Below are 13,173 nucleotides of genomic sequence, written 5' to 3' on the forward strand. Positions count from 1 at the left end.
AGAGATCCAATTACACTTTTGATTAGTCACAGATGAGGGGGAATTAGACAGGCTAAACTCTCTAAATACATACAGGATGCATTTATCTCTGTGTTCCTTCTGTCCTGTGCAAGAGTTCCATGTTCACTTTAACCTGAATCCTTCTCTGACCTCAAAATGTCCATGTGTCAATGTGATACAAATCCGCAACTGCTGAGCCACCGGCTGGGAAATAAGGTAACACCACACAGGCCAATCAGGAGTTAAACCTGGGTGAACAATGCTTTTACATTCCATCTAGTGTGTGACTGACTGAATGAATGTAATGTTCACTGTGACAATGGTAATTCTTATTTAAGTAGTGAAGAATGCCAACTAATAGGATAAAAATGACACTGCTCATTTACAAAACAGAAATAATCTGCTGATAAACCCGCCAAGTAACTTCCTGCTATTTACAGAGGATAATGGAAGCGTAGCGTGATTCAGGCCGGACACCTGAGTGCGCTGAGGTAAACGGATGCTCAGTTCTCTCCTGTACACCCAGAATGTGGGACTGCTGCTCATTACTGATCTTATCAGGAGATACGTCAATAAGCACCTGATCACCAGAGATAGCAGAGAGACGGCCACATCTAGCGATATAGGACCAGATTCGACCAAGAGAAAAAACCTCTCTCTATTCGAATCTGATAAGAGAGAGCTCTGTCAGGTGACCCATGCACCACAGGCTGATTCACCATCAATTTCATGCTGAAATCGATTGGGAATTGGCCTTGTGACGCCACATTCACCGCCTCGCTGACCAGACACTGTTCCCCCCTAATGTTAAAATTACCTCATTACCCCTGCATGTCCCTTCGCTGGCTCTGGGCGCACTCATTGCTCTATACTCGCGTGCCACATGGTTGCCTAGCAACGTGGCTGCGTGTGGCGTCTGATGTCACACAGTCGCCCCTCCCCGCTGCCTATAATGTAATAAGCAGAGTGCCAGCAGCCATTGTCAGACCTCCGATCAGCCAGCAACCAGTGAGTGCCGGTGCTAGGACCTCGCACTGATATGCGGAAGTGACATCACTTCCGCATATGCAGTGCGGTGTCCACAGAGGTTCTGTGCGCCCGCCCTCACTGGTCGCCAGCTGATTCTAAGGTGTGATGCTGGCTGCTGGGATGACTGATGGTGAGTGGGGGTCCCTGTCACTAAACATGGAGGAGCACCTGTCACCACCTAAACTGGGGGGGGGGGGGGGATGTGCCTGTCACTAAACATGGGGGGTCCCTGTCACTACCTAAAACTGGGGGCACCTGTCATCACCTAAGCTGGGGGGCCCTGTCGCTAAACATGGGGGGTCCCTGTCACTACCTACACTAGGGGGCACCTGTCACAACCTAAACTGGGGGGCACCTGTCATCACCTAAACTGGGGGGTCCCCATCACTAAACATGGGGGGCACCTGTCACTACCTAAACTAGGGGGCACCTGTGTCAGAGGCACTCACAATCTAATCCCTACCATAGTCCTAGTCTAATGTCCCACCATTGCAAAGTTTATGTAAATTTGGCTCCACCCGTGACTACAACCACATCCTGGTCCATGGCCATGGTACGCTACACGTGCCGCACAACTTTCCCCCCGTTTTTCGGCATGGCATGGCTTGCTCCATCCTTTTTTGCCACCCCCTGGAAAATTTTCTGCGGACGCCTGTGGTTCCAGGTGAAATGTTTCAGAGCACGGGAAACGGGAATAGTGCTAAAAGTTGCGGTAGGTCATGATTCAGATATCGCTAGTTATTTCCGATTTGGAATCGTGGCCACTGCTGGACCCCAAGCCTGATACTTTATACAGGACCTTTATATTATATAAACACACAGTAGGGACACTTAGAACCAAACATAGTGTAGCATGGTAGTTGAAATGAAGTATGATAGAGTAATAAGCTACACTCACAAAGCAGGGTTACCTCAAACGCAACCACTATATAAGCAGGTGGGGAGATTAGACCTGACCCCACTCAGGATTGAGAAGTCGCTCTCCGTAGATGAGGAAAAAGGGGGTAACTCCCCTCCACCAAGGGGTGGACTTCATATAGCATAGCATGGATACAGAGGCGCCAAAAGGATAAAAGCATCTAAAAAGTTTAAAACATGAGGAGGCAGTGGTGGACTTACCTCCTCCGAGCAGACACAAAAATTGCCAATGTGTCTGTCAAATACAACAAGTTTATTTACATACTCTTGGGGACAATGCAACGCGTTTCGCAGGTTTGATCCCGCGTCATCATGCAAGGACAACAGAGCAACAGCAGATGTGGTCAGTAGAAGAGGGGCCTGGCTCTTCTACTGATCATTGTGGAATGCATTACCACAGGAAGTTGTTATGGCAAACTCTATACCTGCATTTAAAGGGGGCTTAGATGCTTTCCTTGCGTTGAAAGATATCCATGGCTACAATTACTAGGTAATGCCTAATGATGTTGATCCAGGGATTTTATCTGATTGCCATCTGGAGTCGGGAAGGAATTTGTCCCTTTTGGGGCTAATTGGACCATGCCTTGTAAGGGTTTTTTCGCCTTCCTCTGTATCAACAGGGATATTTCAGGGAGCAGGCTGGTGTTGTACTTTATACTGGTTGAACTCGATGGACGTATGTCTTTTTTCAATCAAAATAACTATGTAACTATGTAACATATGCTATTACCCCATTGTTAGCGGGATCAAACCTGTGAAACGCGTTGCATTGTCCCCCGGAGTATGTATCCATACTACGCTTTATATTACATACAGTGCTGCAGATTTACCTCCTCAGACTGTTCCCTGGTCTGCATGGGAGACGTTCGCCTGGACACGGTCAGCCGGTGACATGGGTAGTTCAGTCCTGCAGACGCCAGCGTCATCTGTGCCAAGACAGAAAGAAGAAAATATCAGACTGTTAAATCCTCACTCACACCCTACAAACCCGGCTCCAGAAATGTACTTTACTTTTACAGTCAGGACTGCTTCACACTGGGGCGCTTTTGCAGCGCTTTGCTGATCGCCGGCGATCAGCAAAGAGCTGCTGCTAATGTATCCCTATGGATATATTCTCACTGCAGCGTTTGCGTTCAATCACAAACGCGATGCATGCAGCGCATTGGGGACTATCGCGCTGTGATTCTCGTTCTATTGCTTGCCGAATCGCGGATGCAAAGGCGATTACGGTTCAGGGCTGAGTATGAACTAGTCCTTAAAGAGACACTGAAGCGAAAAAAAAGTATGATATAATGAATTGGTTGTGTACTATGAATAATTACTAGAAGATTAGCCGCAAAGAAAATATTCTCATATTTTTATTTTCAGGTATATAGTGTTTTTTCTAACATTGCATCATTCTCTAATATGTGCAGATTACACAACACCCAGCATTCAAAATGATTCTTTCAGAGCAGTCTGTGAACTAATGACCTCTCCTCTGGCAGAGAAAAAGTAAACAGTTGAGATAATAAAAGTCAGATAACAACCCTCTCCACGACTTTCAAAGTCATAGAGCTTAATGGCTTTTTTGCATAGAGATAACAACTGGAGTTTCTTAACTCTTCCTGTACTGAAAACAATTAGACTGATGTGTCTGACCTTAATGTTTTATTTCTTAGCTGTACTACACATACAAATCATAAAATCATCATTTTTTTTTCGCTTCAGTGTCTCTTTAAATAGTGAGACAATGAATTGTGAAGGGATTTAAAAGACACCTGAAGTGAGAGGGATATGGAGGCGGCCATATTTATTTCCTGTTAAACAATACCAGTTGCCTGGCTGTCCTGATGCTCCTTCAGGTATTAGTACCATCTGAGTCACACACCTGAAACAAGCATGTGGCTTGTGGCTTCTGACTTCAGTCAAACATCTGATCTCCATGCTTATTCAGGGTCCATTGCTAAAAGCCTATTCACACGCGCTATTGCGCAACACAACTGCAATAGCGATTTGCGATGACTCTACAGCAATTGCACCCTGCAATCGCTCCGAAAATGCTACATGCAGTGCGATTTGTGCAAAGCACAAGTGCTGCAGTGCGTACAGGGTGCTTCCTCACTCATTTGCAATGTAACCATTAAGGATAAGCTTATATTGTAGAACAGATGTTGGATGACATCTCTCTTCTCCGTGTTCCTCTGCTGACCCTCTCTGTCAAGCTCTTCACTGGCTGCCAATTAACCAGAGGATCCAGTTCAAACTCCTAACCCTAATCTACAAAGCTCTCCACAATCTCTCTCCCCGGTACATATCCTCACTAATATCCAGATACCAACCCAATCACAATCTCAGATCTGCACATGAGCTTCTGTTGTCCACCTCTAGATTTCCCTCCTCACATTCACAAGATTTTACACGCGCTTCACCTCTCATCTGGAATGCCCCCCCCCCCCCAACACATCCGTCACTCACCAACCTCTCTTACCTTTAAATGCTCCCTAAAAACTCACCTTTTCCGACAAGCATATGCTCTATCTTAGGCCATACACCCTTCAACCTCGTGTCTAGTTTTACTCCTTACTAAATAACCTAATCACGCACTGCCTGCATATATACTGTATACCTCCCCACCTCTTGTCCCCCGCCCCCATTCCTTTAGATTGTAAGCTCACAAGGGCAGGACTCCCTCACCCTTTTGTGTCTTGGTTATTCATTTAAGAGCTTGCTCTCTGTCATACATTTTATTCATCATGTTACATCGGCTATTGTAATCACCAGCTCTGTATTTTGTACCAGTGTCCATATCAGATGTATATCATTGTCTGTGTCATTATGTATCCCTTGTTTGTTTTCCTACTTTGTACAGCGCCACGGAATATGTTGGCACTTTATAAATAAATAAATAATAATAACCGAGGCAAAACCAGTGATACAAGTACATGGCATTATTGACCTGAAACCAGTTATTTTAACACTCATGTATGCTAACATTTAACGCCAGGCCATCAGATACCCGGAGTGGACACGCTGCATATCGGAGATATACTGGCTCTTGTAAGCGGGAGATAATGGTTGGATGACATATAATTTTACAGGTTGAAACATGAAGATTAACAGTTCTGGTTACAAGCTGCGGGAGGACCTGTCTGAACTGGCCCGGTGTTAAGGCTCAACTCCAGCAGGTGACGAGCCCTCCCTCTCACTTTCTCTAATTAAAACTCCACTATCCTGACTCCATTAAGTGGCCGGGATAACAGGGAATTAGAGCCAGTATTACAGATACAAGAATTGCACGGGGGGCTCCTCGATTGCCAAACAGCTGAGAGGTGACGAGTCATAGGTCAGTGCAAGAAAATTCACAACAGTCGATACGATGCGAAGAGGCTGCTACGTGTTACTACAAGCTGTAAATGTAAATTATTGACAGTCACTTTGATGTTAGGATTGCCATTATAGATGGGTGCTGGAGAAGAACTCTTGAATGTTAAAGTAAACCAAGCACCATTTTTAGCACCGAGGCCATCTCAACAGCACATTTAATATGCATGCCAACAATGTGGCACTTTAATAAAAAAAACCCCTCAAATTTAACCTCTTCTTTTTACATTTAAAGGTTTAGCAGAGGGTTTTATTAGCCTACTTCAGAGGTCTGGCTGGCCGCTAAAGTTTCCGGCAGATAAGGACTGATATGACTGGCCAATCAAAATTGGATGTGTGTACGAGACTTCACTTTCATGGAGTGGATTAGTTTACTGACTAACAGAATACCCAAGCAGCTTGAGGTGACCCATTCGTTTACTGACTGGAAAAGCAAGCTATAACTATAGCCCCGCCCACCCTGTGATGTTTAGCTTAGGCTATGACATCATGCAGCCTTCTCCCCCTGAACACTCAGAGAGATCATGTGATGTTCCTGCTGACTTCACCTCACCAGCAGTACAGATGCCGGCATCTCTGATTAAAATTATGCAATCAGATTAAACATTAACTAAATAATTTATAAATGAATGTTGTAGCAAAATAAAATAAATCAATTTTATTCATTACATAATATTTATAAAATTCATCTTTAAACACATCTACAAGGAGAATACTGCACAGCTTTCCTCGCAGTGTGTAACAGTCCTAATAGCCACATCTCTCCCAAATCTGCTCACACCTCTCCTTGTCTGAATTATTTTCCGAGCAGCCCAAAGTTATCTGTATGCAGCGGCTCTTGTTTCGGGTGCGTTCATGCGCGGGTAATGCGCACACATCTGCAGGGAGAGTGCGCCCCTGCACCCCGCACAGCTATCTCCAGCAGGTAAAAGGGTTTCTGTGTGAGCAGAGTAACGGATGAAAGGAGCTGGGCGTGTCTCCGGGAGCTTATAAAAGGCAGCTCCATTCTTATTCGAAGATAATTGTTCCTGACAGCTTTACTCAAGGTTCATTTGGCTGTGCTATTTTCCTTCAGCGAGGGCCTGAGCCGCTCCCAGAGGCCACACCTCTCACACCTGTTGTGGCTCTTCATGTTACAGGCCAGTTCAGGCTTGTCACTTCGTATTAGCGCCAGGCTGACTCGATAACAGTGGCAATTACTTATCACAGGTTTAAAGGGAAGAAGAGAGAGAGGAAAAAAAGTTTCTAATTTAGCCCGGACTACAGTGTCAATAGGAGGAGGAAATGGGAACTTGTCATCACAGGCTGTGTGAGAAGCTCTGAGGCGCTGGGTGAATCGGGGCCGAGGTACTGCAGGAATGTCCTTACAGAGGTCTGAGTGCGCAGTGAAGGCCTCACAGAGGTTTCTAAATGCATTCTGTAACCACTTGGGGTTTTAGGGAGTGAATTTCATACGTAGGTTCCTGGACATGAGACTCACGTCCTTCACTAAAAACTGTCTCCGTGCACACCGGCGCCCTCCCGCGTCGCCCCCTAGCTTGTGCACGTGTTTGTACACACATTTAAAAGAGAATGATTGCTGCTTTAGCTAATAGCAGCAACCATTCATTAAAAGATACGGTACCTTACACGCCCAACTAGTGATGAAATATGACACATGCAGTATTATTTTAAGTGGGTCAAGCCAAATAATGTATTTTTATGCATGTTAGCACTCGGGCACCTGTCATGTGAAAATTAGGAGGGGTAAAATGCCTATGAAATTAAACAATTCATAAAAAGAAAAAAATATCCAAATAAAGCCTAGATTGTCCCACAGAAAATAAAAAAATATCTATCTATCGACCGTATTCACATATATATCACTTTGAGATATATATATATACACAAGAAATAGAAAAGTTTTTGCTGTATCAATAATGACAAAGGTAAAATGCCAAAATTGGCAAGAAAATTAAGAGGTAAAAACTCTGGAATGTGAAGTGGTTTAAATGGGAACTCTAAGCCAAATCTATTTCTTTTTTAGGATTTTGGATATAGCAAGGGAAGGAAGAAGAGCTGGTCTGTGTAACTGCGCAGGTGCAGTATGACTGCGCTTCGGGGGCTCAATGGAGAAAGACAGGGAAGCCTTTAAAGTATCCAATATCTCTTTTCAAATCTCACAGGTTCCCTTTAAGGTGATGTTCTATGGAATGCACATACATAATACTGTACGAGTCCCACACCTGTCCCCAGATGTACGCCGCATGTTGAACACACCTAGGCAGACGCACACACCCACCATGCTGTCACTTCACATCATTCGCCAGGAGTCACATGTCACCCCTCATTGTAACTGTTACTGATCACAGCACACTGACAGCACAGCAATGAAAAGCTAGAAAATATTTGCTGGAAATGCAGATTTCTACATTTTTCCCCCTTTTAGACACGTTGTTACATTAACCTTTTGCATATTGTTTCACTTACATACACAGGCAGAATGTCAAGTATTTAAGAGACGTGAACAGACAAAATGGTCATTGCCAGTAGCAAAAAAAATCACACACATTACTAAATGTACTACCGTCTTTCCCCGAATATAAGATTCTTTTTTTTTGGGGGGGGGAACATGTGCTAGGGTAGTTTTCGGGGGAGGAGGTGCTTACTTTTAGGAGAGGGGTAGATGCTGTGTGGGGAGGGGTGTGGTCTCTTACCGCACCTCCCTTGTGGCTGTGTCCCCCTCTGTTCCCTGTAACTTCTCTAGTGTATGCGGAAGCGTAGTACTGAAGCTGTGAGGGTGCCCTTTGACCCTCACAGGGACACAGTACGCTAGGTCAGCTCTGCACCGGCGCTCCCCTCTTGTCATAATCAATGTGCGCCTGGAACGCATTAGCCAAGCACACATTGATTATGACAACATGGGAGCGCCAGCGCAGCGCCAACCTAGCGTATTGCGTACAGCGTCAGCTTGAGGGTCAAAGGGCGCCCTCACAGCATCAATACTATGCCGCTGCTACACCAAAGAAATTACAAGGAATGGAGTGGGACGCAGCGACAAGGGAGGTGCGGTAAGAGACCACACCCCTCCCCACACACATACCGTCCCAGCTAGGTCTAATTTTCGGGGGATGGCTTATATTTCAAGCATGCTTGAAATATAAGCTAGGCCTTATTTTCGGGGGAGGTCTTAAATTTGGGGAAAGACGGTATAACCACAAGTGTATTTCAACATAGGTATTCAAGTTAAGGTCCAACTCAATCCCCCAGATCTGCATAAAGCAGAGTAAGGCCTTGTACACCACACAATTGCGCTCACCCAAAGGAATTGGGACACGATCCACTGTGAAAGAGTTTGGGGCATGGTTCTGTATGAATGGGTTGCACTATTGGGTTGCTATGGAGAGGGGGAGGGAGCCATACAATATGTTTGGCTGAGGTGATTCGCCAACCCTGGTCTCTCATCAACGCATCGGGAAAAGGATTTAGGGCAGCAGTACACATGCTAGATTCTTGCCAGACGAGGCCCCACTGCCTGTCGCGCCGAGAACCATCTAACGTGTTTACAAAGCAGAGTACCAAACAATCTTCCAATATGTCAAATAAAGTTGCTGAATTCCATATGAAAAACATGGCTACGACACCTGAAGCAGCCCGGCTAAAAAGGTTAATAGTTGGGTGGCACAAAGGGGACCAAACAATATTCCTCCTCATTTGTTTAGTCAACCCCCGACTCTTGGTGACCATATGTACTTTTACACACCAGATGCATCTGTCAAGGATTTTTTTTAGTTGTTGCACAGGCATGTTCATAGCTTCACATACTTTCTATCCATCTTAGCCTCTGCCCTCCTCTTCCTCTCCTGCCCTCAAGATCTTCTCCAAAGAATCCGGTTTCAATTCACAATATCAGACCAAAGTATTTCAGTTTTAAAGGGGAACTTCAGCCTAAACAAACATACTGTCCTTAAGTTACATTAGTTATGTTAATTAGAATAGATAGGTAATATAATTGTTTACCCACCCTGTTTTAAAAGAACAGGCAAATGTTTGTGATTCATGGGGGCTGCCATCTTTGTCATGGGGGCAGCCATCTTTTTGGTTGAAAGGAGGTGACAGGGAGAATGGGACACCGTTCCAACTGTCCTGTGTCCTGATAACCCCTCCCAGCTGTGCACGCTAGGCTTCAAATGTCAAATTCAAAAGCTGTGCAGCTAAAAATGAGGCTTGTATAAGAGAAACAAAGTTCTGATGCTGTGAAACTGTTAAAGAAACACTATGATTAAGGACTTGGCGTCCGAAACATGTTAGTCGAGTGTTTTCTGTATGTCTGGATACGTCCTCAATAAATATACCGATATATCGATTTTGGAGACATTGGTGCGGACCTTCCTTCCTTTCACATCTTGACCACCTGGGCCAGGCTGCCTGTGTTCCTGCACTGTCTGCCACGGTACAGTGGAGCGGTATCCCTTGCTTGTTTCTTCGTTAAAGAAACACCAAGCCTTTTCAGTGCTGCCGAGTCGATTTTTAGTCTGGAGGTTCACTTTAATAATAGCATCAACCCTTCTAGTGAACACTCTGGCATGATTTCTTTAATGCAAACCTGAACTAAAAATTAAAAGTCAAAATAAATATACACTCATCATACTTACCTCCTGTGTAGTCTACTCGACAATCTCTTTCTCCTCTCCTACTTCCTGTTTGTCCACTGTGATCAATGGAATTCTCTGTCCTCCATTTTATATAGAAATAGCAAACAGCTTCCTGGTCAGCACACTGTTACATTACCTTGCTTATCAGTTGTCCTTTCAGTTATAACCAGGGCTGTGGAGTCTGAGTTGGAGTCGGAGTAATTTCGTGTACCTGGAGTTGGAGTCGGTGGTTTCGTAAACTGAGGAGTCAGAGTCGGGAGTAGGAGTCGGATGAAATCCACAGTTCTGGTAACTATGAGACTTAGGAGTCGGAGCCATTTTGGTTTACTAAAAGTCAGAGTTGGAGGTTTCATAAACTGGGGAGTCAGAGTGGGATGATTTTTGTACTGACTCCACAGCCCTGGTTATAACGGACAGAAACTCATCTAAACCTGACAGCAACTGATATATTTCAGTTCTGACAAAATCATGTCAGAACTGAAAGAGATCGTTATTAGAAGAATATGGTGAGCTTCTGAGTGGAACTGACGGTGAGGTAAGTATATAACATTCATTTGCAGGTACATCACGTGTTTATTTTAAATAATTTTACTCGCTTCAGGTTCCCTTTAAGCAGTGCGCTTTAAAAAAATTGTATTTCATTTTATGGTATTAACTCAAAATGTCAGTTCACTAAAAACACAACCTGGTCCATTTTTGAATTCGGCTTTACAGTAACCAAAAATAACGCCGCTATTTATTTAATTTATTCGGAAACCCGTCGGACCCTTCAGTCTCATTATACCTATAAAGTCGTCAGATTAGCTCTCGCAAGAGCCGCCATTTCCCTCGGCGCTCCCCGGCGCCTGACGGGTTAAGGGAAAAGTGGTTACCGTTTTCTGAATTACTGGCACTATAAAAGGACACTCTACACAAGCTGGCGCTGAATGTCACCTGAAAAGCAATCACAAAAGGGCTCTGTCTTGGCTTATCTCTGGGCTCTGTCACTACGGCAACCAGCCTGCGGTACGTATCCCGCCTCCAGGCATTGGTGGATCCCGATGAAGCGAGGGCCAGGGAGCCATGTGAAGTCTGGCAGAGATTGACTGCATTAATACATTAGCAAATACTGTGAAACACTGGATAAATGTCAGCAATTATGGCGAGGAGCGTCTAATAACGTTATCCATTGCCTGTCAAACCCCCGCGAGGTTTGATGTACGGCTGCCACTCAAAGCCCCCTCGGCAATTTTATCTCTTTTGAAAGGCCCTGCTCTGCCGCTTTCTGGATTTTGTACTTTGAAAAGTAATAAAGTCGGAAGGGCTGCTCATTCTGCGCTGATCACAATGGTCAACAAGACCGGCCGTAAGACGGGAGAGCTACACTTCCCATGGCCGGGGTCAGCAGTCGGGAGTTTTGTTACTGACTGACAGGGGGGTGGGGGCTGCAGGGAGAACGCCATCGACAATGGCTCGCTTTACTGAGGCCACACATGGGAATCTCGGCTTACCGGGGGGTCTACATTATGCAAACGTGTCAAAAGGAACACTCCGTAATAACCGGTCAGCTAAAAGTTAATTAAAAGATGAATTACACACCCAGGACCTATTTGTTATTGTAGTCTGCAGCCCTGGATGGACTTCGGGCAACTTTCACCCCGAAAACAGCCAGACTTTCTCCTCTCCAGCTAAATAAGCTGTTCTAAATCAACAAATGTCACTTTCCTATTGTACTTCAAAGAGAACCTGTAGGGACAATTTTTTTTTACAGTATTCATTTATAGATTATTTAGGCCTGGAACCCACTAGCAGTACATTATTAAGCCATTGCTAAGCAGTTATGATTTGAAAAGCTCTTGCTAATGTAATGCTATTGGGTATGATCCCACTTGAGCAGTGATATTATAAAAATCCCCCATAACATTACATTAGCAGGAGCTTTTCAAATCACTAACGCTTAGAAAAGGCAGCTAGTGGGATTGAGCCCTTAGTCAGTGTTTGCCCATTGTAAAAGGTTTCTTCTTCCCAATTTACATTCTGACATTTATCACTGGTGGGTGGCATCTTTAGTCCTGCCAGGTGATCTGTACGGAATGTTCGTTACAGAGAGTTCTATGCACAGAGGGAGATGCTGCTTGCTTGGCAGTTGGAAAAAGCCATCATTTCCCACGATGCAACGAAGTTCACACACTGCAAACTGTCAGGACCATGGTCATGACATCACACTGTGGGAGGGGTTTAACTACTTTATCAGCCATACAGAGACCCCTGATGATCTATTAGAGAAAAGGTAAAGATTTCTCGTGGGAAGAGGGGTATCAGCTACCGATTGGGATGAAGTTCAATCCTGAGTAAAAATCCCCCTTTAAATGTAACGACATAAAGTAGAATGCAGTAAAGTATTTAGGATAGCCACTTTTACATTAAATATCATGGTTTCAGCATCAGAAACATTTCCTAATATTATTGGTATTATTATTATTGGCTACATACCAATATATTATCCCTTATATTGGTATGTAGCCCCATCCTCCCAAGTGATGCCTTGGCTGTTTATTATGCAGAATTCTCCTCCTCCCCAAGAGCATTCTGGGAGACCAGAGATCTTTTCTACTGGTTTTAGATCTCTCAGTAAACGAACATTCCATACAGATCACTTGACAGCACTAAAGATGTCACCACCAGAGATAAATTTAAATAGAAACCGTGACCAAGAATTGAACTTCATCCCAATCAGTAGCTGATACCCCCTTTCTTATGAGAAACTTGAAGCCAATTGGTGTTGTGTTGGAAGCAGTAAAGCACACAATCAATGAAAAGTATGTTTCACTGTCACTGTTAACGTACACATATTGCGGTAACGCACTGGGATCAGGGCTGTGGAGTCGAGGAGTCGCAGCAATTTTGGGTACCTGGAGTTGGATTCAGTGGTTCCAATAAACTGAGGAGTCTGAGTCGTAGCCTTTGTAAAAATTAGACTAAGGAGTCGGAGTCGAGGAGTCGGAGCAATTTTGGGTACCTGGAGTCAGTGGCTTCATAAACTGAAGAGTAGGATGATTTTTTTTTACTGACTCCACAGCCCTGACTGGGATGCCGCACGCCATTATACTGCACCCTCTGCACTGTAAGCATTGCGTAGGTGGTGCACTGTCGCAAGCGGCGCTACAAAGCAGCGGTTCTTCTGCCACACGCCACCACGAACTTCGCATAAGAGCGCGCGTGTGCGATACACTTCTTTTTTATATTACAA

At 44.6% G+C, this 13,173-nt stretch overlaps 1 protein-coding gene across 1 annotated transcript in view; it reads right to left on the minus strand.

Annotated features, from left to right (window-relative positions):
- FAF1 (Fas associated factor 1) overlaps positions 1-13,173 on the minus strand; it is a 354,104-nt gene that overhangs the window by 119,186 nt on the left and 221,745 nt on the right. The window contains exon 9 of the mRNA XM_068239060.1: positions 2,778-2,873. Within this exon, the coding sequence (XP_068095161.1) occupies positions 2,778-2,873 (96 nt within the window). The remainder of the gene's footprint in view (positions 1-2,777; positions 2,874-13,173) is intronic.

Source organism: Hyperolius riggenbachi, chromosome 6 (assembly GCF_040937935.1).
Source record: "Hyperolius riggenbachi isolate aHypRig1 chromosome 6, aHypRig1.pri, whole genome shotgun sequence".
Taxonomy (NCBI): Eukaryota; Metazoa; Chordata; class Amphibia; order Anura; family Hyperoliidae; genus Hyperolius; species Hyperolius riggenbachi.